General features: G+C 45.0%; 1 protein-coding gene across 10 annotated transcripts in view; it reads right to left on the bottom strand.

The window, feature by feature from the left end:
- LOC119170468 (uncharacterized) overlaps positions 1-27,985 on the bottom strand; it is a 148,202-nt gene that overhangs the window by 92,589 nt on the left and 27,628 nt on the right. For all 10 annotated transcript variants that reach the window (XM_075887292.1, XM_075887289.1, XM_075887286.1 and 7 more), the window contains 8 exons: positions 27,055-27,189; positions 26,814-26,958; positions 25,045-25,160; positions 24,115-24,261; positions 23,261-23,441; positions 20,466-20,603; positions 2,741-2,916; positions 1,714-1,980 (listed from right to left, as the gene is read on the bottom strand). In XM_075887292.1, the coding sequence (XP_075743407.1) occupies positions 1,714-1,980; positions 2,741-2,916; positions 20,466-20,603; positions 23,261-23,441; positions 24,115-24,261; positions 25,045-25,160; positions 26,814-26,958; positions 27,055-27,189 (1,305 nt within the window). The remainder of the gene's footprint in view (positions 1-1,713; positions 1,981-2,740; positions 2,917-20,465; positions 20,604-23,260; positions 23,442-24,114; positions 24,262-25,044; positions 25,161-26,813; positions 26,959-27,054; positions 27,190-27,985) is intronic.

The following is a 27,985-nucleotide window of genomic DNA, read 5'->3' as shown; positions in this document are numbered from 1 at the left end:
CTTGCACGGTCCTTCACAGCCGATAACCAAGCCATCCAAAAAGATCGCCACGACCATGATCTTGTTCAGAATACCTTCCCCGTCGGTTCTCTCGTGTGGCTCCGACTGCCTTTCCACTCTCCTGGACTGACTCCCAAGTTTGCACCGAAGTATACGGGCCCTTACCGCGTCATACAGCACCCTTCTTCTGTCACCTATGTGATTGAACCGCTCAAGCCGTCCACGGACAAGGGCCACCTTGGTCATGAGATGGTCCACGTCAGTCGCCTCAAGCCCTGTTACGACCCTCCTGTTCTCTCGTCACCTTGAGTCGCCAGGATGGCTCATCTTCGTCGCCGGAGCATTGCAGTGGGGAATTCGCAAGGCAATAACTAGTGGAACCATCGCTGAGTGCGAAGCGCGAGCGGGTGCACGAGCTGTAGACGCTGGACTGCCCGAGCATTTGTTTCCGTACCCGCTGTCTGCCTATTACCTGGCGTCGCTATTAAACCCCCTTGCACATGTATTTTTTTACCTGAACGTGCGAGCGTCAACCGTCAAGTTGATAAGTGCGAAGCACACCGGCCAAATGAATGAGAATGCACGCATATGCTTCACGAACAATTATGTGCAACAGTCTCTCTGCTGGGCTGTTCTGGGAACTGAACACCGCCCGCCCCCCTCCCTTTCATTGAGCACCGTTACTTACACCCTTTTTTTTTCTTTTGTGAACGCTGCCATCCAGTTAAAAAAAGAGACAATTTCATTAGAATTGTGAAGCGATAAATGAGATAGCAACAAATTGTAAGGCTGGCACCTAACTCTTTTAGATCAGATATCGCGCAACTCTACAAAACCTGTTTACAGCTGTGCCAAAGAGAGATCATCTTCTCACAGTCTTTTCGCATGAGTGCGCATCACGTAAAAGGTTTCATAAGTCATTCGTGTTGATGCCTTTCGTAATTGCACATGTCTAGCGATTGTGAGCATGCCCTACGAATATAGGTTCATAGCTGCTCCTGGAGCAATCACAGCCTTTACGAAACTGAAACTATAACCGTTTTGATGAAACCAAAAATAATGAACTACACAAGTTCATTTTGAATCACTTCAGGAGACCCAACTACATTGTGTGATAAGAATTCAAGAGTGTAGTGGCAGATCCTAGCTTCGAGTGCGCAAGTTTGATACAGGAGCATTTCGAGGAAAGGTGGGGCTTTATTGAAGTTACGTTGTATGCATTCTAATTCACGGTTAGTGCCGTTACTGGTCATATTAAATCATTTTTCCCCATTACATAGTAAATGATAGCAGTATCCAAAAATTTATATGACAAAATATGGTTGAGTTCGATGCTACCTAGTATGTACGTTTAAGAGCTTTTGTACTGCCAAGAGATTCTCATTAGTTTGCACTTGTAGCTACAATACCTAGACACACTTACATTTTATATTTGTCTAAAACGTATGCTGATATCGTTATTGATGCTTTGATTTTCAGAAAAGACCATCATGTTTCTTTTATCACGCCAATACAAAACAACTACCTCAACATTTCGCCATTGCTTAAAAAATATGCATCCCTTCTTGGAGCATCTGTTACAATGTACAGACACAGCAAAATAAACTAAGTATGAAGGTAGCACAAGCAGTATAAAATATGAAGGTACTAGCAAAAGTAGCACAAGAAGTATGAAGTATGAAGGTAGTGGTACGAAGGTACCAAATACCCTACCTCTTCCTCATCGCCATCATTGAGAAAATCCCTGGCAGTAACCCTGTCATCACTAAGCTCAAGCAGCAGAGGGTGCGTGGAAATGTTCTGCAGAGTGAAGTAGTCCGTGAAGAGTGAAATGTTGTTCATTCGCTGGTCATCAGCACCCAGCGTTAGGTTCTTCAGAAAGTGCCGATACAGTGACACTTGTATGTCGGACAGCCGTACCAGGATCACATACTCGTGCTTCGGAGGAAGGTATGGAGCCAGGGCAGTCTTGTCACAGCGCTGAAAGTAAGCAATGATCCAAGTCGCATTATACTACATTTATCTAACAATGCAGAGAGCACAAGTCAACTGATGCCTACCCGCAAGCATTTCTTTTTTTTTTTATTCAGGTACCAGAAAAATCTGAAAGCATTCGATGGGGGTACAGAATTATGAATACTACAGTGTCACACAACTTCTTGACATAGGGACCTAAGCAGTTACAGGTTAGCAGACTGAACTACAAATGTCAGCTTCATGCACTAACTAAGTGATGTCTAAGAATCAAGATGTCAACATTATATCGCAGTCAAACTTCCTTATAACAAAGTGATGTATAGACTATAAATTAGTTTGTTATATTCTATATTCATTGTAACAGTGCAGATATAAATTGTCTCTAATAAATCTTCAATCTACCGCACGAAAAAAATCATAGATACATTGACATATTATTTTAGACTTCGAATCAACTATAAACATGTTAACCCTTATCTGTCTCTTTGTGACATTTCAAACTTCACACAGTGGCAGAACCTTACAAATGCACTTTTTTAGCACTGGATAACCAAAAGTTCCACAGCCTTCTAAAATGATAAAAAAAGTGTATTTTTTCATTATGGTCAATATCGTGACAGCTTTTGCATTTCTGGCTTCGCTATAAAAAAAAAATGTCACTGAAATGAAGCATAGCGACTTAATATTCGTATTGAGTTCATAATAATCTATAATTCATAATATCAGCATTCACTATACCAATAATTAGATTCACAGTACACACCTGTACAAATCCTTCAAGAAGACGGTGAAGGATATGAACCCTCTTTTTCATGAGCTGTACATCATGAGAAGTGGAGTCTGCACACTGTCCATTGGCAATAGGGTTCACAAATCGGTTGATAAACTCAGTCTTTGTTCCAAGGAGTCCTGGTTTAATAAAGCTCACCATGCAATGATCTGGAAGAAACAACCTAAGTCTAAAATGCAAATCAAAGGAGCACTGACACAATTTTGAAGAGAAATAACTTGTGGGGTTGATTTGTATGGACACACAGACATCATCTATGAAATATCAACAGATAATGTTAGATTTTATGCTTCCTTGCGAAGATGCCGATCAATTAACAACTGACGCCGATGAATTTGTATAGCGCATCAAAAAACTCGCCAGCTTGCATGGCTACACATTGGTTGCAACAACAGGTCAATACTTGACTGTCATGATACAGAGGCGCGGGAAAAAAAAGAATTCAGTGTTCACCGTGCGGGGGCGAAGAGGAAAACGAAGCGTGCGCGTGGTGTGCGGTGGTTCGAGGCAGCGCGTGCAAAGAGTCAGTTCTCGGCTGGACGTCCGGTCCGGGGAACTAGACAATGGCATCTAGGTGCTCTACCGTTTCTGCACTCCAGCTGGGCGACTGGCCCAGGGACCAGGCGAGGTTCCGCGGTGCTGGCTGCCGTCCAGAGTGGCTGTGGGTTTCGATAGCTGCGGGCCTGATGTTCCTGCTGCCGTTCCGGGTGGCTGGCGCGACCCCGGTGCGCTGCTGAGACGAGCGTGGTGGCGGAGAGCTGCTGCGGAGCTACCAATCAGCTACCGACTGCTGCTGCTGCGGCAGAAGGCCGTGTCACGGCGTGGTCCGACGCATGTTGAGGACGGCAACGAGCCAGACGGCGCACAGCCCACGAGCGATCGGCGCCGGCGACCCGCAAGCCACATCAAAACACGGCGAGACTTTTCTAATTTAGAGAGACATTGAGTACAGCTATAGACTGCGTGTTTCTACTACTTTAAGTGTTACTCGTTCATAGTTACGTTCTCTGTAAATATATTCTCGTGTGTGTGTCCGTGCGCGCATGGTTCGATTCAGTTCCTTGTTGAGTGGTCCTGGGCCCAAAACTGACACTACGTCACAATCTGGCGAGCCTGCCAGGATACCGCTCGTAGAAACATCGAAGGAAGTTATCGTCTCCTGAGTGCACATTCACAAAACTTGTTTTGATGATAGACACAGACAGAAAGATTAGCTGCTGTTGGGGCACAACTAGGATTGAGTGGGCCAGAATTGCGTAAGTGGGTTGAGGCATAACAGGCGAGGCAAAGAGATGAACGTGCTACTGAGAGAGAAGCGAGCAGAGAAGCAGATGAGAGAGCGAAGCAAATCCTTGAGCTGAAGCTAAAGCTTCAAGAAGAAGCTTTGAGGGTAGATGCAGCAGCTGACTCTGATTCTATGGCTCAGCCGAGTAGCTCCTCTGCAGTACTGAATCCACAGAAATCGCTTCCGCTGTTCGATGAGCGACGTGATGATTTGCATGCATACTTGCAAAGATTCGAACGCGTGGCAACAGGACAAGGCTGGCTACAAGAGAAATGGGCATTAGCTGTGAGCATGTGTTTGAGTGGCGAAGCGTTGACAGTAATTGGCCGAATGACTGCCACAGATTCTCTAGACTATGAGAAAGTAAAGAAAGCCTTGTTGCAGAGGTTTTGATTCACTGCGCAAGGGTACCAAGAAAATTTCGCAAGGCACGACCAGAAGATGGAGAAACCGGGAGACAGTTAGCCGCGAGACTCTCAGGGTACTTCGACCACTGGGTTGACATGGCTGATGTGCCCAGAACATTCGATGGCCTTCGAGACTACATGCTCGTTGAACAGTTTCTCCACTGTTGCCATCCAAAACTAACGATATTTTCAAAAGAACGTGAGTGCAAGTCACTTCAACAGCTAGCTGACGCTACTGATCGCTGCATAGAAGTGCAGAATCTGTCAAACCTGGGAAAGGATACAGACGACTCCAGAGAATTCAAGAGTCTTGATAATGCTCCCAAGAAATCACCGACAAGATGCATGCTATGCAAGCGTCTGGGACATCAAGCACATGAATTTCGGAACCCAGCTAAAGAAGCGACAAAGTGTAGAGTATGTGGGAAAATTGGCCACTAGAGCGACGAGTGCTGAAGCATGAAGGCACAGAAAGAAAAAAGTTCCGCATGTGCAGTGAACGAGAACCGTTATGGTTACCCTTCGAGTGACAACACTGGCGGAGGGCAAAAAGGAAAGAAACGTGACCCTCCTAATGCAATTGTGGATGAAAAGATACCAGTATTTCTGGTACAAGAAATGCCAGTTCTTGAAGGCAAAGTGTTAGTAAACCAGTCAGGGTTCTTCGAGATACAGGCAGTAATACTGCAATTATCCGAAGAAACCTAGTGCCAAAACAACGGTTGACTGGGAAGAGTAGCAGAGTCTTACTCATTGATGGTTCCACCATAGAAGTACCAGAGGCCAAGATTTCCGTGAGCACCCCATACTTTAAGGGAGAGATAACCGCACTTTGTATGGACAAGCCACTTAATGATTTGGTGTTTGGTAACCTACCAGGTGTCAGAGATCCTCACAAGCCGGATCATAAGTGGAAGCCTCCTACAGTCGACAAGAGCGACAATGCGACGCGAAACTGCAGCATGGAAGCTGAGGAGTGTCCTCACTATGTTTCCGCTACGGTTAAACCTCACGAGGACAAAATAACAGCATTGTCCGTGCCAAAAACAAAATGGTGCGACGTAACAAAAGACCAGTTGTCAGAAGAGCAACAGAACGACAAAACATTGAAAGCCGTGTTTGCCAAAGTCGGTAAAGATTTCAAGTCACCGAAAGGCCACAGTTACACGTTTCTTGAAAGAGGAGTACTTCTTTACCGACAATACTACCTTGCGACAGGCAGGACGTTTAGCCAGCTCGTCGTGCCGAAGATTTTCAGGAAGCGTATCCTTGAAGTCGGCCATGAAAGTCTTATGGCAGAGCACCAAGGCATTTGGTGCACGGCAGATCGCATTTTAGCAGATTTTTACTGGCTGGATCTGCATGGCGACGTGAAACGGTTCGTCAAGTCCTGCGATAAGTGTCAGCTAACGACACCAAAAGGCAAAATTGGTGTTGCGCCTCTAGAAAGCATGCCTGTCATTCGTACGCCTTTTGAGCGTGTTGCGGTCGATTTAATCGGTCCGTTCTCACCGAAGTCGGACCGTGGCAACCGTTACATTTTAACTCTTATCGACTTTGCCACCTGATATGCAAATGCCATTGCACTCCCTGCAATTGATGCTGTGCATGTAGCTGAAGGACTGATTGAGATTTTCTCTCGAGTCGGCCTACCGAAAGAGATCGTTACAGACCAAGGAAGAAGTTTTACAGCGGAACTCATGGGAGAGGTGGGCCGTCTTCTTGCCATCAAGTTTCTTCGAACGACCCCTACCATGCCATGGCGAATGGGCTCGTTTAGAAGTTTAATGAAATGCTGAAGATGATGCTCAAGAGGATGTGCGAGGAAAAACCACGATTCTGGGACAGTTACCTCGCCCCACTCCTTTTTGCTTACAGAGAGGTGCCGCAAGCGAGCTTGGGCTTCTCGCCTTTTCAGCTAATTTACGGTCGTCACGTACGAGGACCGCTGAAGGAGCTGTGGAGCAATGAAGACATCGACGGTGAAATTCGCACTACCTATACCTACTTGGTCGACCTTCGAAACCGCCTGGAAGAGACATGCATACTTGCGCATGATGAATTGGAAAGAGCACGCGCAAAACAAAAGACTTACTACGACCGCAAAAGCTGTCCTCGAAAGCTAAACGTCGGGGATAAAGTGTTACTTCTTTTGCAGACAGATACTAACAAACCGCCCATGCAATGGAAAGGTCCACTTGAAGTCGTCGAGCGCAAGAATGAGGTCGACTACGTTCTCGCGATAAGCGGAAAAAGAAAAATTTTCCACATCAACATGCGCAAAAAGTACGAGGAACGCGAACCTTTACCAGTGCAGCAGGTGTGGGTCATAAACGAAGTTGAAGAGCCACCGGAAGCGAACGAGGAAATGTCAAGTGAAGAAAGCTCACATGAGATTCCTTACCCTAGGTTATTTCGTACACAGACTGCGGATGATGTGAAATTATCAGAGAATCTGAGCATTGAACAGCGTTCTGATGTGCTTGATTTATTCAAAGAATTTGAGATAATCTTTTCGGACCTTCCAGGAAAGACTGACCTAGTAGATTGCACACTACGCTTGACATCCGATAAACCTATACATGTTCCGCAGTATTCCATCCCACTAGCTCTGCGGGAAAGCATCGAGAAAGAAGTCCAAGAAATGCTAAAGTTGGGCATAATTGAAAGGTCGCAGTCACCATACCATGCTCCCATCGTAGTTGTCAAAAAACCTGACAACACGATTCGTTTATGCGTCGACTTCAGAGAGCTAAATAAAATCTTGATTGCGGACGGTGAACCAATACCGCGTATAGACGTGGTTCTTGCCCTTGCTGGTCAATACGAATTCTTCTCAAAATTTGACTTCACCAAGGGCTACTGGCAAGTGCCCATGGCTGTGGACAGCCGGGAAAAAACAGCCTTTTCCAGTATATCTTGACTATACCTTTTTGTGTTCATGCCCTTTGGCATAAAGACAGCTCCGGCTGTTTTCGCACGCCTCATGTGAGCTGTTCTAGGTGATATAGAAAATGTTTATCACTATTTTGACAATGTAGTCATTGCTACAAACACGTGGCCTGAACATTTGGTCACTCTACGGCGTGTATTTGACCGAATACAACGCGCCAATTTAACCATCAAGCCAAGTAGATGTGAGATAGGAGAGCAAACCATCTGTTTTCTTGGCCATCGAATCGGAGATGGTAAAGTTGAACCTCTCCTGAAAACCCTTAATAACGTACTCGCAACTACAACGCCAAAGACAAAGAAAGCCCTGCAGTCTTTCCTGGGTCTAACGAACTATTACAGGAAATTTATCACAAACTCCGCTGAGATCACCAAGCCTTTGACTGACCTCACACGGAAAGGGCAGAGAAATACCATCGCGTGGGGACCTTCTAAGGAAGAAGCTTTCACTATTTTGAAGAACAAGCTTGGAGATACTCCCATTCTACAAGCACCCAACATGACAAAGGGATTTGTTCTCTGCACCGACGCCTCGACCACTAGGCTTGGTGCCGTACTGCTCCAGGTAGGAGAGGACCAGGTTTTGCAACCTATTGCCTCAAGAAACCTGGTATTCCACCATCGAACGGGAATGCTTGGCACCTGTCTGGGCGGTGAAAAAATTCCATTTGTATTTGTACGGCAAACAATTTGTCATACAATCCGACCACCAGCCTTTGCAATACTTGCAATCCGCTAAACACCTGAACAATTGAGTTTTGCAATGGAGCCTACTCTTACAAGAGTACTCATTTTCAGTCTGTTACATCAAAGGGTCGGATAATGTCGGAGCAGATTACCTGAGCCGCGTGTAATGGGAATGTATTGCACTATGTTATGTAAACTTCTGAAGTGCTGTGGACGTACAACTGGACATTTAGTGAATTATCTAGAACATTGTGACATTTTTTCCGCCTCTTCCTCACGTCATAAAAGTTGTAAACAACATTCTTAAACGAGGGGTTGTCATGATACAGAGGCGAGGGGGGAAAAAAAGAATTCAGTGTTCACCGTGCGGGGGCGAAGAGGAAAACGAAGCGTGCGCGTGGTGTGCGGTGGTTCGAGGCAGCGCGTGCAAGGAGTCAGTTCTCGTCTGGACGTCCAATCCGAGGAACTAGACAACGGCATCTAGGCGCTCTACCGCTCCTGTACTCCGGCTGGGCGACTGGCCCAGGGACCAGGCGAAATTCCGCGGTGCTGGCTGCCGTCTAGAGTGGCTGTGGGTTTTGGTTGCTGCGGGCCTGATGTTCCTGGTACCGTTCCGGGTGGCTGGCGCGACCCCGGTGCGCTGCTGAGACGAGCGTGGTGGCGAAGAGCTGCTGCGGAGCAACCAATCAGCTACCGACTGCTGCTGCTGCGGCAGAAGGCCGTGTCACGGCGTGGTCCGACGCACGTTGAGGACGGCAACGAGCCAGATGGCGCACAGCCCACGAGCGATCGGCGCCGGCGATTCGCAAGCCACATCAAAACATGGCGAGACTTTTCTAATTCAAAGAGACATTGAGTACAGCTATAGACCACGTGTTTCTACTACTTTAAGTGTTACTCGTTCATAGTTACGTTCTCTGTAAATATATTCTCGTGTGTGTGCCTGTGCGCTCGTGGTTGGATTCAGTTCCTTGCTATGTAGTTCTGGGCCCAAAACTGACACTATGTCACAATGACATTACATGCAACAGAGACGTATCTTACAGTACAGGAGACCAACTTTCGGTTTGGACCCCTGTTTTCCTCGTGACATCTTCAAAAAGTTGCTAAGCAGATACTTCGATGCGTATGAAGTGTTGCACCATGTAAGTCACGTGAACTATGTAGTGGCTCCGAACCCTGCGTCGTCAACAATAACACAATGAAGAGAACCGAGCTCCGAGATAATTTCGGCTGAGCACATGAAACCTTATTTTGCACGTTCTTAATTTCTCTTACTGTTAAGTCATTTTGCTTCCGTTTATTTGTGCTACTGCCATTGCCTCATCATTGGTGGACTGTGAGCATGTAACATTTAACTATTCGTTATGTCTTTTCGTATTGCCTAAGCTGCCTTTTTTATTAATAACCTTGCAGCATCAAAACGACGGTTTTTTTGTGCGTGCATGTGTGTGTGTGTGTGTGTGTGTGTGTGTGTGTGTGTGTGTGTGTGTGTGTGTGTGTGTGTGTGTGTGTGTGCGTGCGTGCGTGTGTGTGTGTGTGTGTGTGTGTGTGGAATATTGCCGCCTGCCTGTAGTAGTGGGTCGTATGCAAAGGCACAGACCACCTAAAGGGGCCCTGAAACACTTTTCCAAGTAATCATAGAATGGATTCAATAAAAAAGTTTATTGCTTCACAAATTCAATGCCAAAAAAATTTTAAGAATCCGTCCAGTACAAGCAAAGTTACAAAGATTTGTCACACGTAGTAATCGCATTCTCTCTTCCCTCATCCCAACAAAAGCACTGGAAGACAAGCAGGGAGAAATGACATCAGCAAAGAAAATATGTCAGGCGCGCCTCGAAACCTTGAGCACTTCTTTTTTTTTTTTTTTTTTCTTTGAATACATGACTGTGGTAGCGCGTGCACGCGTGGACAAGTCGCGGCCTCCCGTGGCAATCCTTGTAACGACCGAGTGCACCTAGCTCAATTCAGCCAATGGCTGATAGAAGGCCTCCTATGAGTGATTTTTGAGCTTCCTCCATTATTTGCCAAAAGAACAGAAAGCAATATTTTGCTGACTGTGATAGGTTGTTGTGAATTGCAGGAGGTGTGCTGCACTATAATATTTGGCTCGGATATTCTCAGGAGCCTCTACTACCAATCGGCAACGTTTTCTGACCATGCTCAAAAAGTGTTGCAGGGCCTCTTTAATTAAAGAAGTGCATGCCCGACCCAGTTCTAGCAAGAAAGCCCAATTGAGACGCTTAGTAAGGGCCCTGTTTCTCAGCCTTCAATAAACCTTGCCTGGATCTCTGGAGCGACGTGACAACATATAATATCAATGTCACACCACCACATGCAAAATGCGCCTTCAGTTTTCAGGCAAACAAGCCACCACCCCCTGTGTCACAAGTTTGTGTGTGCTGCCACGATTCTTGCAAGAACTCTCTCCTAACAGAATCTTTCAACAAAAAGAGGGGAAGACTATCACGAAAGCATGAAGGCCTAGGTCCTTGCCTCGGCAGCGCATTCTTAAGTGTCACACATCTTTACACTGCCTAAGAGGAAATCGTACCAGCACTTAAAAAGTCTTCATTAAAAAGAGTGGTCAATACAGTACTTATGGCACACTGTTTTTTGTGCTCACGTAACAAGCGACGTTTAGGTGAAAACCAATTTGGGTCATGCCTAACTAGGCACTCTCTGAAACTAAAACTGCGACTGAGTTCTATAACACTGTCTCCAGATAATTATTTGTCGCTTGCTTGAGAAAATGCATTTTTCAGCCATTATTAGTGGGTTGTTAGCTATGTATTGCAACAGAAAAAACAAGGTGAAAAGTTTTTGAGTCAGTGCTCCTTTATAGGAACCGACAACTTCCCAGTACATGAAATGAGATGACTGCACAGACGGAAAGATTGTCCCTCATAGTGCCTCCAACCCTGTTTTTCTTGTGAAAACCGGAGTTATATTTTTATTTCTTCATCGAAAATAATGAAGATAAGGTCACTAGATGAAACAAGTTTCCAAGGTAGTGTCACTCATTGTTCTCGAGCTGTCCTCCTCACTCTCTCACTTAACCCTCCGTTCCTGTGAAATCTGCATCCGTAATTAGTGAATTCTTTGCACGTGATCTTGCAAGTGACTGGCAGTGTTATTTATTAATATGCAAAAGATTCAAAACGAGTATCCATGCGCATATGGCTGCAGCTGGATTCTCGCCCTGACCAAAGATGAAATCATAGCCACGACGTAAACTGAAGAGGAGGAGCGTTTAAGTTGGCGCCAAGTTGGCCAAGATAGTCTTGCATTGCTCGTTCAATGCAATATACGAGTTTTACAGCAATGCTCAGTTGCCATAATACAACGGAAAATGGTTTCGCTCTCTTCCACTTACCTTGTGCTATTCGAAATGAAACACACCGTGAAGTGTAGCTATGAAACATTTCAGGAGAACGCTTTCATGCAAATACATCGACGTACGTCGACGCGGATCTGTGAAGCAAGATTATTGGTCGGTGTTTATTCAAACGCCAGGAGCGCGTCTAATGCACGTCTGGTCCATGTCAGTTGTTACGAATACTTGTGCGTATGCATGCATACAGAGCAGCTGGAGCGCGTAATTAACGCATCATCAGGAACATTTTATGCTTGACCAGTTGACCAGAACGCGGCATAAACGAGCTGCTTCGGGACACCTAACCCATAGAACTCTCATTTTTCAGGAAGATCCACACACCGCACCACATCACCTGGCATCACGATTGTCAGAATGGGCACATTTAAAAAAACCGTCATTGCAGGGCTGCTAGTCAAGCGTTCGTACCAGTCTGGCCGTGGTTTTTCCTTGCGTGTGCACAAGCTGACTGAAATCACTCGTCACAGCGTCACGCCTTAGGGTCACTGACAGGATCCAGCAAGAAGCACGTTCACAGTGTCACAGCAAGCGCAAAACACATTCATAGAAGCGGACTAGTTATACCTGGACGAACTACGATGTACGACACGAGACACCATGGCTAGTAGTGTAAAATATAAAACTCCACAACGTTGCCAGTTGATTAACGCACATCCCGCTTGCTCTTGTGTTGTACCGTTTATGTTCATAAAGGTAACCATTTATTCTACCACTTATTTCATTCCATTTTGTTTCATTTACATCTATTCGCCGTAGCAACTGAACCCAAACATTCGCTTTTTCATGAAAGTTTTGAACCTTCTAGGGGGCGCTCCAGGAATATAGGGGAGGAGGAAAGAGAAAAGTGCCGCTACTTCGGAAACTTTTTTTCATTTAGGGACCTTAGATGAAGATATCCTGTGGCACTACCTAGTGCCAGAAACTTCAATTATCCGATGTGCCCTGTCATGTGACCGTTAACTAGTGTATGCGGTCAACAATCTTCCTGTTAGTATTTAAATATTGTTTGCTCCTTCATAGTAAAAGATATTACTCTATAAAAATGTACATATAGGCCTGCGTTAGTAGTATCCATTAAAGTGGTGCTGTCTTCCCATGACGTAATGATTCCACGTTCGTCAGCGCATTTTGAGCAACTTTACTGCTTGCTCATGAAATCGTGCATGTAGTTTCCGGGTTGCTAAGATTTTGGAGCGACATGGTTTTTCTATTTATTGTAGGGAACTATGCGAACGACAAAGTAGCAAGAAACGGCAAGCCACAGCGTTGGTGCACACGCGCGACCCGAGCTTGCGCTTGTTTGTATTTCCGGCTTGTTGACATTCCTCGCTCTACTGGCGTCCCTCGGCCTTCCAGAAGGTCTGTACGTAAATAAACTACGTGACATCTGGTGGAGGTGTGTGGACTCCCGTACAAACCTAGAACTTCGCTCCCATAAGCTTCCCCCTCTACGTGACACGAACATGGCCACCGAGACGCCTCTCCAGGTGAGACCTTCGACCGTCCATGTCACTTGCAGCACCATGTATCCTCAACGAGATCCTCTTATCTTCACGGACTCCACTGAGTCGGACGTCGAAGATTGGTTGACAAGGTAAGACAAAGTCGGCGCAAGTAACAAATGGGACGACCCAAGTAAGCTGGGCTACGTCACGCTCCACCTTGCGGACACCGCGTAACTGTGGTTTAATAACCACGCAGCTGACATTCCTACGTAGTCTGCATTCAAGACTACTATTACGGACGTCTTTGGACGACCTGCGGCATGCAAGCTTCAAGCCGAGCAGCGTTTACGTCACCGTGCGCAGCAACCAGGCGAGACCTACACGGGCTACATTGAAGATCTATGCAACCGCGTCAACTCTACCACGCCTGAGGAAGAAAAAATCAGGCACAATTGAAAGGCATTGACGACGGCGCCTTTCAGATGTTGCTTGCGAGAAATCCCCCCACAATTGCTGTGCTCGTTTCCCTCTGTCAGAGCTTCGATGAGTTGCGTAGGCAGCGCGCAATCGCTTGTCAAGCCCTCACGACGCCAGACACGCTCGCAAGATTGCACCTAGCTGCCCATCCTACCGATCAGCAGTCACTGCTTTCGACAATCAAGGACCTCGTCCGCGAAAAGGCAGCGCGCCAGCTGTCACAGCTGCCACTGACACATAAGCCCGCGTAAGCTCTGGCACCGGACCTCCAACACGCCATTCGGACCCAAGTCACTGAGACCCTTCCACCGATGCATCAGCAACCACCTGTCACTACGCCTCTCACGTACGCCGCCGTCGCTGCTCGGCCTACGCAACAGCGTATGCCGTATGCTCAACCTGCCACGCCGCCCTATGTCGTGCCTACAAACCCAATTGCTGCGCCGTATCCCTTCGCGAGATCTTCAGCTCCATTTTACCGTCGCTCAGACGCTTGGAGGACGCCAGATAATAGGCCCATCTGTTTCGCCTGTGGTATCGCTGGACACGTCGCCCGCCACTGTCGTCGAGATCCCCCTCCAGTTGACACCATGGGCAGGACAATTGCGTCGTCTAGGACGCCGCCAAGGTACACCACTGACGGTCATCGACCCTACGCAAACCATCGGTCACCATCGCCCCGACGACGCTCCCTGTCACCTATGCTTCGCCGACCTGCTACGGAAGAGGGAAACTGATCGCTGCAGCTCCGGAGGCAACAGCTGCATACAATTCGAACTGCTTAAGGCCTCCATATTTTTCGCCGCAAAACGTTTTTGACGTCAATGTTGAGGGGACCGCCGCACAAGCACTTATCGACACAGGGGCTGCCGTTTCCATAATCTGTGAGACCTTACGCCGCAAGTTGAAAAAGGTGACGACGCCTCTTTCGGGCCTGACGCTCCGCACGGCCAACTCGCAGTGCATAGAACCTACAGCTGTGCGCACTGCACGTGTCATTATCCAAGGTGAACTTTACGCCACTGAATTTTTTGTGCTGGCATCATGCTCCCACGAAGTCATTCTTGGATCGGACTTTCTTTCGCGTCATCGGGCCATCATAGATTGCTCACGTGCAGAAGTTGCCCTTACACTGCTGCCAACCTCTTGTTTGGTAGATTCTCTTTCTGAATCTTACAAACTTGTCGTTGTTGCAGACACGGAAATAGCACCGAGAACATCCACCCTTGTAGCCCTGACCTGTACGGCCGCTCTTGCCGGAACTGATTTGTTCACTCCGTCTGACGTATTTACCCGCCGCCGTAGCCTACACCTGCCCTTTGCCATACTCACCGTGGAATCCGGTGCTACCTCCATGCTCGTTGCGAACTCGCTATCATCGCCAGTTACCTTAATTTGCGGAGAATGTTTGGGTAACATACAAGACGTTGACCTCTTGCGCCTTCTGGAGTTTGCCGAACACCCACCTCACCTCCAGCTCAATGCTATGACGCCACCTGTGGCCACACTGCCCGCGCCAGACTCATTCCAGCCCTCTGTTGCCGCTAAGTTATCGCCGACACAAAGACGTGAACTCTTGTCCCTTCTTCGAGAGTTCCGTTCTGCCTTCGATTGCGCTCAACCATCTTTGGGTCGCACAGTGAACATCACGCACCTCATTGACATCGGTACTCATGCTCCCTTACGCCAACGACCATATCGTGTTTCAGCGGAAGAGCACCGTATTATCAACGAACAAGTCGACGATATGCTCAAGCGTGGTGTCATCCAGCCATTGCAGAGCCCTTGGTCATCCCCTGTTGTACTTGTGCGCAAAAAGGATGGGTCTATCCGATTCTGTGTCGACTACCGCCGGCTCAATAAGATGACTCAGAAGGATGTGTACCCGTTGCCACGCATCGACGATGCTCTCAATTGCTTGCAAGGAGCAGAATATTTCTCCTCTTTAGATTTACGCTCAGGATATTGGCAAGTTCCAATGGCTGATCCTGACCGATCGAAGACTGCATTTGTAACACCTGATGGGCTGTATGAGTTTAACGTCATGCCGTTTGGACTCTGCAACACCCCAGCTACCATCAGACGGATGATGGACACCATCCTTCGCGGCTACAAGTGTAACATGTGCCTCTGCTACCTAGACGACATCGTCGTTTTTTCTCGTGACTTCTCGACTCACCTTGTATGTCTTCGTGCTATTCTCACGTGTCTCACCTCTGCTGGCTTTCAACTTAACACCAAGAAGTGCCATTTTGCCGCACGTCAGGTCACTATACTGGGTCACGTTGTCTGCAAAGAGGGTGTTCTCCCGGATCTGGCGAAACTCCGCGCCATGGCCGACTATCCGAAGCCCAATTCCATCAAGACGCTTCGAAGTTTTATCGGTCTGTGCTCATACTTTCGTCGATTTGTGCGTAACTTCTCTTCCATCATCGCGTCTCTTAGCAACCTGTTGACAACTTCCAAAGGCATTTCTGCTTGGTCGAAAGAGTGCAATGAATCCTTCACCGCGCTTCGGCGGTTATTATTATCACCTCCAATACTACGTCATTTCGACCCCAATGCGCCTATGGAGGTCCACACCGACGCCAGTGGTGTCGGTCTTGGTGCTGTATTGGCTCAACGAAAACCAGGATACCAAGAATACGTGGTCACTTACGCGAGTCGAACCCTCAAGAAAGCCGAGTGTAATTACTCCGTCACTGAGAAAGAGTGCCTCGCAATTGTCTGGGCTTTGACGAAGTTCCGCCCATACCTTTATGGCCGCCCTTTTGAAGTCGTCATGGACCATCACGCTCTACGCTGGCTATCATCGCTCAAAGACCTGTCGGGGCGCCTTGGTCGTTGGGCGCTTTGCCTACAAGAATACGACATTCGTCTTGTATACCGATCCAGCCGCAAGCACTCCGACGTTGATGCGCTATCTCGTTTGCCGCTACTGGCTGACCCAACCTCCTCGTCACCTTCTTCAGCTGTCATAACACCAATCGACTTGACAGACATGGCATCGGAACAACGCAAAGATGTGTCGATTTCCCAACTCCTCGCCTTTCTGACTGATCTGTTAGCTAATTCAGTCCCGAGAACTATCCCCCGTCAAGCCAGACATTTCGCTATTTGAGACGACCTCCTCTATCGGCGGAATTACACGTCTGAAGGTCGGAGGTAGCTGTTAGTGATACCCAACCACATGCACTCAGAAATCTGTACTGCTTTCCACAACGACCCGCAAAGCACTCACGCCGGCGCTCTCAAAACGTACAACCGTCTACGTCAGCGGTACTACTGGCGCGGCATGTACACATTTGTTCGCAAGTACGTACGTGCTTGTACTGCATGCCAGCGATGTAAAGCCCCACCTCAACGCCCTGCCGGTACACTTCAACCTCTGCCTTGTCCAGCGCGTCCATTTGACTGCGTCGGTATGGACTTATATGGACCACTTCCCACGTCGTCTTCTGGAAATAGGTGATAATTGTCGGCGTGGACCACCTCACGCTTTACGCGGAGACGGCAGCACTACCTGCAGCAACCGCGAGGGAAGTTGCGTTTTTCATATTGAGCAAGTTTGTTCTTCGTCATGGTGCTCCCCGCGAACTTTTGAGTGACCGGGGGCGTGTTTTCTTGTCTGACGCCATTCAAGCCTTGCTCGCTCAGTGCAACATGGTTCATCGCATGATGACAGCATATCACCCGCAGACGAACGGCCTCACAGAACGATTTAATCGCACTCTCGGTGATATGTTGACGATGTACACAGCTTCAGACCAGACCAATTGGGACACTGTCCTTCCATTCGTCACGTATGCGTATAACACCGCTACGACCGCGACAGCAGGGTTTTCCCCTTGGACGTGAACCATCGTGCACGCTGGACACTATCCTCCCATACACAATTTCTGATGTTGCCAGGTACGCAGAAGATTGCAGACGATTGGCCCGTTCACTGACAACCGAGGACCAAGGCCGCCAGAAGCGACGGCATGACACCGACCGACATCTCTCTACTTTCACGACTGGCGCTCTCGTTTGACTCTGGATTCCACCGAGTACTCCTGGCCTTTGGTCGAAATTACTGGCACGATACCACGAGCCCTATCGCATTCTCACCCGTACGTCACCAGTCAATTATGAGATTGAGCCTTTGACACAGTCTGATGACTTACGCCGTCGTGGCCGAGAAATTGTGCATGTGAGTCGCCTGAAGCCGTATTACGACCCCGCTATAGTAACTACGGCTAAGGTTGCCAGGTTGGCTACGCTATTCATCGGGGGCCAATGTAGGGAACTATGTGAACGACGACGAAGCAGCAAGAAACGGCAAGCCACAGCGTAGGTGCAAACGCGCGACCCGAGCTTGCGCTTGTTTGTATTTTCGGCCTGTTGACGTTCCTCGCTCTACTGGCGTTCCTCGGCCTTCCAGTAGGTCTGTACGTAAATAAACTACGTGACATTACAATTTGTCTCAGAAATTGTGTCTACTGCTGGTCGGCATAGCCACGCATATTTGCAGTGACGTTTTTGGCGGCTTAGCTTGGCTCCTGTGTCAAGAGAGTAACGACGAAGGGACAAGCCATCCACGACACGGGCGCAACAACCTTGGGCGCAGACGAATACAATGCAGTAAAAATACAGAGAAGCGGTATAAGGCCACATCGAGTCATTGTACCAGTTTGTTATTTTGTAAAATAGTTGTAAAGTTCAGAAAAAATATGGTTAAGCACAGTTAAAGGAACTCCTGCAAAACCAAAACGACAGAATGCACAAGTCACCAGAATGGCTGCCAGCATCGCTATCAATTCTCAGTGTTGCGGTTTGAAAGGGTTCATTCGTGTTCAGATGTTCAGAGCCTTTCAGATAAAAAAATACTGCTTATAAAACGACTACGTGCTTTTGGGATTAGCTACGGCAGCTACGAACACTACGAAGAGTAAGCGTTCTATCACACAAAAAAAAATGGATTGAAAACAAATCAACTTTTTGCCCCTTTAGTACTTTCGCATCAACTTTTCCTGCTCGCAAGTATTTACTTGTCACATTTAAAACTTTTTGGACACACATAATGACGTGACACTTATAAAACCTATATGAGCAAAAAAAATGGCATGCAAATTCACAGACAGCAAGTGCAATAAGAAACTAAAGGAAGCATATTTTTTATAACCATTTGATGCAGACGGTGAATGATGCCAGGGAATATATTAACTGTTAAATTTGACAATGTAGGGATAAAAAAGAAAAGATAAATGAAAGTGAACTGGAAGACAACTTGACACACATGGGTATCTAAATTGATTTCTTCAGGAATATGCATACATCACTGAGCTAACACTGCAGAAATTAAATATCCTTGTATGAAGGCTTGTTTGTTGGCGTCGCATGGTTGGAATTAATGTTATAAAAAGAAAGCTCTACTAGTGATAGTAGTGCGACATACAATACAAAAAGACAATTGAGTACTTATAAGCGCTAAGGCTAATTAAGTTCATCAGAATTTTACCATTGACAACAAAAAAAAGGTTCAATATTTCAGAAAAACATCTCGGGCAAGTTGATGAGTGCTATACGCATCTGATGGTATTTGCAAACAGTTGTTAGCATAGCACCTATATGCAGCACCCCTCCTTTTTTTTTCCGAGGTTCAGTGTTTCACAAATAAAAACTTCATGTATGACAAACAGTCACCCTGCTACAAATATGACAGCACCTTTATGAAGTAAACTCCATGCTTTGTTTACACCATGTTTGCTGAACAATAGAAATCCTTGCAGAACAAAAATTATTTCCAGATGGGACAATAAATAATCTTAAGATCACCAAACACTGTAGCAAAATTAACTAGCAAATAATCAGTACTTGCAAACCTAAGTTCTTGCCCTAAGTACTGCACGATACGTGGCTTAAGTAACTATGTAAACATTATCTGCAGGTGTAAGCCCATCATTGGCAAAGTACTGCGAGATTCACAGGCAGCATCGACACCTGGTGGCATCGCTGGAAACCGCTTGGCATCATGTGTTTACATTCTCCTTGGACACCGATGAAAGCACACAAAGCACTGCAATCTGTTAAGCTTTTATCAGTCCAAAAAAAGCAATTTTTCTGCTGCATTGCATCGATGCAATCATCAAATAACACCACATCAAGGCAAATGCCCCGAAAATAAAGACTGACATGTATTGTGGCTCTTTAACTTGATAAAAAGTAAAATGAAGACTTCTCTTAGCACTGACAGTTCAGAGAGAGCCAAGGCTAGACCATAAAGTACGCAGCAGATCTAGTTGCACTCCCATGCAAACTACCAATGACTTGTTTTCTTTTATATGTGTGAACTTTGGGCCACTCATTGTCTTGAAGTCTGCACGACTGCACGATAGGCTCACGCCTTAGCGGCAATAGTAAATGCCTGAACAGTAAGTGCACAGAGTAGAAAATGTTTTCTATAGCTTGCAAAATGGCGATGGCTAGCGTCACTGTGCCTCTTGGTGTGAACAACAAGTAAGCGAGATTAAGTAGCGTGAGAGAGAAAGAAAAAATAATAAGAAAACAGCAGCAACAATGGGATTTATTTTGCAGAGAAAAGTTAGCCCGAATCATGTAGTGAGAAGTTCCACAAGGACGAGGTTCTGCAAATACAGGTGTCACTAAAAGTGCTTCACTAATCAGAAAAATTAACAGCTTGCCTGATTTATGTATTTTACTTTTCTATTTTTGCAGTGATTCTCGAGAGTTGCAACACACTCGTGCTGACAAACGACACTTGTGACTCGTTTAGCCGTGTTTTCTTCATACATCATCCTTTGTTTCACTTTATATATAAGGTTACTTTTCTTGTAGCTTAGATTAGGGTTATAACAGTCCGTTAATGATACAGTAGTGACTATGAATGCAAAGAAGCTTGCTGCAATGATTGCGTAGAGACCATGCAACTAGCACTGAAAGCCCCACAGCAGAATCGTACGCCAATACAGCACTGAGTTCGCTTCTATACTGCCATAGGTAAATATTATGATGAGTCACTAAAGAGGAAATTTATAAAACTTACATTCTGTCAGGTTGTTCTGCAAGGGGGTACCAGTCAGCACAATCCTTCGGCCAGTCTTCAAGGTACTCAGGGCTTTGGACAAGCCAGTGTTGGCATTCTTCAGCACATGTCCTTCGTCACAAACTACAAGGCTTGGCCCTGTGAAGTTTTCCAGAAAAAGAACGTAAGAAAATATGAAAAGCTATTTGAAGATGCTTGGTGCAGGAAGCATATTAACCTTACAATAGGAGTGCATCAACATTCGAAATTTTGAATATCATTCGAATACCGTTTGCTATTCAATTTGATTCACATTGGAATTTTACTATTCGAACTTCCCAAAGGCAAATACAACCAACGTCTAATTAAAAGCGCCCCCTTCAAATAATTAATATGCTTCACCTCGTAACATTCTCGTATTAAGGCAAAGCTGCCTTTCAGTCTCCGCTACGGTCGAGGTCGAGTTTTTTATAGACGGCCACGGTGTCAGGTACAAACATTTTAGGTGGGGACAACTCCAAGACGCAATCGACCAGTTGAAAACGGGGCAACCAAGGTTCCGACTGATCGATAGCATCCTTAAAGAAAGCTGAGGAGTGTCCCCTCCCCCCATAAATTGTTTATATCTTACACCGTTTAGACGGCCAACATCTAATCAAAAATGATTCCTTCAAATTTTTTTAGAATGCTTCACCTCAATAGATTTGCCTAATGCGGCGAAGCTGTCTTTTAGGCACCCTTGCAGTCGAACTTTTTTAAGACCACAGGACAAATACAGTCTACATCTGATTACGAGTGGTCCCTTCAAATTTTCAAATGCTTGACTTCATTACATTCTCATGTTGCGGCAAAGCTGCGTTTCAAGCTCTGCTACGGTTGCGAGTTTATCGACTCAAGAAAACGCTGGTTTCAACATGAAGATGATAGATGAGACAGATGTGGGGGCTCAATCAATGCTGTTTTGGATGTGAAATTATGACAGCAAGTCCGAAAAATCGAATGTCGAAAATTTTTACCATCCAAACTTTCAGATGCACTTATATATGGACGTATGCGAGGAAGATTTGGAACTGCTACTTGAAGGCAGCACACCCTTGTCCACCACATCAGTTGGACTTCCACACAAGTTGAATGAGGATGGGAAAATGAGAAAATGGCGTCTTTGCCTATCACATGTTATGCTGTCGACAACACCTTGGTAGCACCAAATAACGTACAAATTCAATTCAGCCTCTGCATTGCCTCATTCTTGACAAGACAACTATGAAACACCACCCCACGTAGCACTTCATCAACCTAGCCAAAATAAACACTTTCACCTTGCTATCTCATAAGAGTATGCTTCGCATGCGGTGGGAAGGTGACTGTGGTGTAATTTTTTTATTGTGCAAAATGTTACGAAATGATGCCAGATATATGTACAAATGTTAAACAGTTAAACCTGCTTATAACGGACCTTCATATAACGAACTCATCGATATGACCAAGATTTTCTATTCCCCACCGTTACTCCATAGAAGTATATGTATCTTCAATCTTTATGTTGCAAACTAACAGCAGGAGACAACCTTGATATAACCAATTTTCGCCTCTGACAATCTAGGAATTTCACCCCAGATTTTGTCATTTTGGCTGCTTCTTTCGCCGACGAAGAGCGAAACGACAACGGCGCTCTCGTGAACCTGGCGACGGCAGGCGAGAGCGAGCGCTCCTTATTGTGAGTGGGTGTGCACGAGGCGGGCCGGCGGGTCTGTACCCCACGAGCTAACGTTGCTGTTGTTCTTGCCGTCACGGACACATGTGCAAATGTGCCCTTTTTACATTGGCACATTGGCAGTGCCAAGCTTACAGTTAGGGTCACATGTGGGGCCATGCTGGAATGAAGGGCGCATTACCGAACAGTTTTCCACGGTATCCGTGTCGTTCGCACTTTGTTTTCAACACCGTGCGTGCGTGGTATGGTCCCTGACGACGTTCAGCTTTGCTCTTGTGACTCTTCCAGCATTTTATTCACCATATGGTCATTGCGAACGATAACTAAAGAGCTTTCGCATGTGCAGTACTGACATATATGACGGAATCCTTCCGTATGATGCCAGGTGACTGGATGTTGATAGCAACACCTAAGCACAATTAGAGACACATCTTTTTCTGTTTAGTGAGTTTTTGTGCGGAGAACATGTTCTTGATTGTCAAAAATTTACGCCCGATGTGAAGTAGCAAACTCTTTATTGCTGCATTTATATGTTTGCCTAGTTGGGCTTTGGAACACCTGGAGCTGTTACAATACCTGTAATTAACAATTACGCTTCTGGTAACCTGGTATTCTAGTAATCCCAAATGACAAGAAATTTGAAAAAAACTAGAACTGACCATAGTAGGTGCCACATCACATAGTAAATTTGGTAAACACCTTTCAGGTTTGACATTCTTTCTGTCTTTTTTGTATCTTTCCATCTAATTAATCAAACATGCTTTTATTTATTTATTTTTATTTAATTATTTTATTTATTTTATTCATTTTTTGTCGATGTTCAACTGTATCATATATAATGAACATGGTACAGTGATGTCAGGCACCACTGTGCTAAAATGTCTGAGTGTATTTGCTACAAGAAAACATGTAATCAATATGAAAAATTTACAGGCATAGTAAGTGTAAACATTTTCTCGCTGCCATTCATTTTGGTCAACATTGTGGTGCAATCATTCACGTGCTCCGAGTTGTAACTTGTCTGTTGAGTGACTGCTGGTACAGATTTTACCGAGTTGACCACTAGTCAAGCATGACCCCTCTCAACAATGCTGGCGCTTACCTGGGTTCAGGAGGATCTTTCTGTATCGACTGAGCAGTGCCGTTTTCTTTCGTTTGCCGCTCCCTTTAATGAGCTGACAGAACAAGCTGTAGCCAATGATGGCCACACCACCTTCACGGTGCCACCTCTCCAGCACCTCCACTCTCTGCAAATTTACTTTCATGGAAGACACTTCATACACCTGTGGATAGAAAAAAGCAATTACAGTCTGAGCTCCGCCCCTCTAGATATTCGAAAACTGATGACAGACTAGGCAGAGTACGATCTACTAGAATGGGGCAGCACTAATATCGACCAACACTGGATTATTCAAAGGTAAGTTCTGTGCGAGGCCAATCTAGTACTGAATAGATGCAATTTAGAACAAAATTCCAAATTAATGGCACAGCTTTTGCTTTTCATTAAAGATCACGACATCACACATACTCTAATACATTTTACTTTGCAACTTGTATGTAACGTCACATTTACTAAGCTTAAAACTCCGACAGCTACTCATACCCACAGCACAAACGTACACTTGTTCTGTACACACTGCACACACAGGGTGCCATTTACTACCCAGCATTAATAGATGCCCCCACAGTAAATATGGAACTAAAGTTAATAAAGCAAGAGGATTTTTAATGGTCTATTTTATTTCCTTCCTTACAACTACCTGTTTTTAGCAAAATTAGAGCACACAGGGAGAATGCTCTTTTGAAGAATGCTTCGAGCGAGCCAAAGATTCGGCAAAGTAACCAAGCCACAATAAATGTAAAAGGGACATGCATCATGGGCTACTTTGTGGTGTCTACTACGCATATGCTATGCAAGCCTATTCATTCTGATAAAAAGCAGAACCACACACACACCTTCATGTCCAGTCCATTTCTATGTAGCCACACATCAAATTCATTAGCCCAATTGTAGACAGTGTTGTAGGGACATATAACAAGGGCAGTGCTAAGCAATGGACCAGCCTCTTTGTGGGTCATCATTGTGTGCAAGAAAGATATCACCTGAAAAACAAGGTAAATATAATGAAAAATGCTAAAAACATGGAACCGATCCCCTTCAGGTATAAAGAACCGTCTGCTTGAAATCCTTCGTTGTTGGTCATAAAATTCTCTTCATTTTCCAAACGGCAAAGGTTAAACCTCCCTGCCTTTCCCATTTTACACATACACGCTTTTCATTCATAGATCTTTTTACGGACTGATTTATCTATCCACATTCTGGTCAAAGATTTGCCTTAAGAAGTTGGCACAGAAGCTCCCAAAAAAAGTCAAGCAGTTTTGAAAGAAGCTTGGAAGAGATTAATAATTTTACTGATAACAGGGCAGTACACTTATGTTTTGGCCTCCTCCTTTCTCTCAATCATGAAAAAAAAGCAAGAATATTATACCAAACTGCAATTACACGTATTATTAAGTTCCATAACTGTCAGCCTCCTCCTGTAGTTGCTCCATCAAACAAGCTCTTTTTTCTCCCCCAGTACATTCATGTGAATGCAATGGACCGAAATATAACATACGCTAAATGCTCAAATATAGTAACACCTAACAACAAAACAAGCACGGAGGTACCAAATTAAAACAAACAGTTTTTCCATCACCATTATCAGCAGGTAAGGAATGCAGGTAAGGAATGCGTGCATGCAAAATAAATATCAATTATGACAAAGGCACAATCCACGGCATGCAACTTCATTACAAAGTAGACTGACTGTAAGCATAAAAACAACAACATAGCATGCCAGTACAATGTCTTATGATGAGTTCCAACAAAGACAACCACGGCACCTGGAATGATTTTCCCAGTCCCATGCAGTGAGCCAAAATGCAGCCAGATCCTTTTTCTGGGTCCTTTTTCAGCATCTCCAATGACTCAATGACACAGTCATAGAGGAACTTGACACCTGCATTTTAATGCCTGCATTGAGCAAGCTGTTCCAATGCCTGAGAATTAAATGTGCCACTTGCTAGAACCATGACCTGTGTCAGAAGGACGTTGCACAAGACATGGCAAATGTACAGACAATACAGCAATCAAGAATAGGCATGAACCAGCAATCCCTAATGTAATATATTCAAAAACATTAACTTTTATACTTAACTTCAATTTATTATGATGCTATTAATCACTGTGATTTAGAAGACCATGATTGCAATCCGACAACACTCTATAAACCAGCACAAATGAAAACGTACGTTCTTTTATGCTTTCTTTTGAAAATGTGAAAACATTGGAACATTGGTGAAAAACAGGTTACTGACCAATGTCAAAACAAAACAAGAACGACCTTTTGGAACCCGTACCGATCCCTTGTTCACATTTGTTCACCTCTGGATCCCTTGTTCACTAGATTGAGAAAAAGGGATCCGTACAAATCCAGAAACGTCATTCGTGTTTTGTTTTGACATTGGTCAGCAACCTGTTTTTCATCAATGCCTCTACCTGACCAGACGGTGCTCCACTGAACTATCAACTAAATAATTAAAACATGAAGTTTTCCTGCTGAATATTAAGCTCTTGCTTACTGTGCCTTTTTTTTGTTTTTTTTTTGTTTTGCACATACAACTAAAGTTCGAGAATGATGACTAAGTTTCTAGTCATTCACTACAAAGCTACCTTGTTTTCCTCAGGCAGCTTGCATTAACGAGAAGCAAACTCTTAGCATGTTATAATGCTAAGTAAGACTTGTTGTTGGGCGAGTTGGTTATCGTCAATGGGGTACATAGTGAACGGGGTACATAGCAGAGCTAAAGTGTAGCGCCCGAACTTTCTGCTCCCTCCTACTTTCGTCCTCTGACCTGTGTTTTTCAAATTTACACTCCTATGTACACCACTGATGCTACAATTCTAACAGTAGCATTTGCCAATGCTTAAAAATACTTTGGCATTTTATTTCTTTTGCTTAATGGAGTAACTGGACAGTATTAACAAACTTCTCATATGATACATTATTTGCAACAACAACATCAATGATACAGCATGTATATCTGCAACATGCTCAGTACTGCCATGTGCGTTTATGAACTTTATTTTGTTGTACTCGGGTTTCAGCCACAAAAACGCCGCAGACCACGCCACAATGTTTGGGAATCTCTGTGATTTTCTGAGATCGTTTGGTTAAGATTACACGCACAGCGCGAACAGGCAAGTTTATTCGAGAGTTCATGCGTGCACCTGAGATAGCACTGGACGGTTCGGTGACTGTTTTATAAAGGATGACGCGCTCTGCCAATGAACAGATTATACTCCATGGCCAAAGGCTATTGATGCTGCTGTTGGTTTACAATGTGAATGGCTTGCACGTTGTTTGCCCATATGAAAATCCAAGTCTTGAACACAACAACTGCTGCCTTTATCAATGTCCCAACCATGCGACAAAATTTCGCATCTTAACTTCGTCTCATTACACTGACAACTTTTATTCTTATTACGATGCGCTTTTTGGGCCATCTCTCTCTCCAGAACTCCGTTCTTGCTACTGGAAGTTGAAGGAAAGAAATCAATCAGCTTCGTAAAAAAATATTTTTGATATGTAGAAGTATGCAAGATACATCACCTTTCACTTGATGAGGCTTCATGAACTTGACAAGCTTTTCATCAACACGCACAAGGGGTTCCTTTGTCTGCAGGTCCATTTCAAGCACCAGTTCCGTCGTCATCTCATGAGTCTCTCCAACTTCGGTTCCCAGAACTTCGTAGTACTGCGGCAAACGAAAGAAGGTATTGATAGTCAGTCAAAGACCGGCACGATGTCAAGCGAAACAGAAACTAGTTAAATACTAGCTACTGCACTGTACCAGCTTTCGCCTTTCGGCGATGCGCCGTTTTCTTTCTTCTTCGGCCTGAGCAGCTGCCTTGGTCTGCTGAGCAAGCTCTTCGTCTGAGATGAGTCGGCGAATGTTTCTGCGCCCTTTGCCATCAGCATCCTGGCTCTGTTTAAGCAAACAAGAATACAGTTTCATATGAAGACCACTGTACTATGGCAGCCTTTGGTTGACCTTGCTATACAAGTATATGCAAAAAAACATGAAATAATATACTCGTGCTTTGTGAGCAGAGTGTTCAAGCAGTTTGTTCCGTGAGACTAGTTTGCTTCTGCTGGTCCTAAATATTTATCAGTGTAGGCATGACTCTGAAAAATGTGTGGGTATCGCAGTGCACTAATAAAACACTAGTGAAACAGTTGTCTCGTGTAAATGTTACCAGCTGAAACGTGTATCAATTTCTGAAAAATATTTCTAAAGAACATAAAACTTGATAAAACTGAATGAAATATTGTCTCATCAAGACGTGAATTTATAGTACTAACAAAGAAGAAAAGCAGGACAGTAGCCAATAAGGATGTAGTCAAAAGGTATATGTAAAAAAACCTTTTTAATATTTTATGAACAAGCCATGCTTCTTGGGCACTACAGCAATCCACTTGGCATTACTTTATTGTGCTGCTTGTTACAGTGACTGCGCTTGTGAGCAATTGTAAGTATTAGACTGTCATTTATCCTAATGAAAGGTAACACCGAAGTACAACCCTTCCGGTGATGGAAAGATCATTGATTAAGATGTGAGGGGCCCCTCAAGCATAGCAACTATTGCAGTAAGACGGTAAGTTGGGCCAGATGGTTGGGATCCATCGTGAACTTGTTCTGTCTTTTATTTTTTGCTCCTTCCCTGTCTTGTGTTTCTAGTGTTGCGCTGTAAACAAGTTCACGATAGTAACTATTGTCCTAT

Source organism: Rhipicephalus microplus, chromosome 2 (genome assembly GCF_043290135.1).
Source record: "Rhipicephalus microplus isolate Deutch F79 chromosome 2, USDA_Rmic, whole genome shotgun sequence".
NCBI lineage: Eukaryota > Metazoa > Arthropoda > Arachnida > Ixodida > Ixodidae > Rhipicephalus > Rhipicephalus microplus.
Note: the sequence above shows the minus strand (reverse complement) of the source record. Positions and strands in the feature narration are given on the sequence as shown.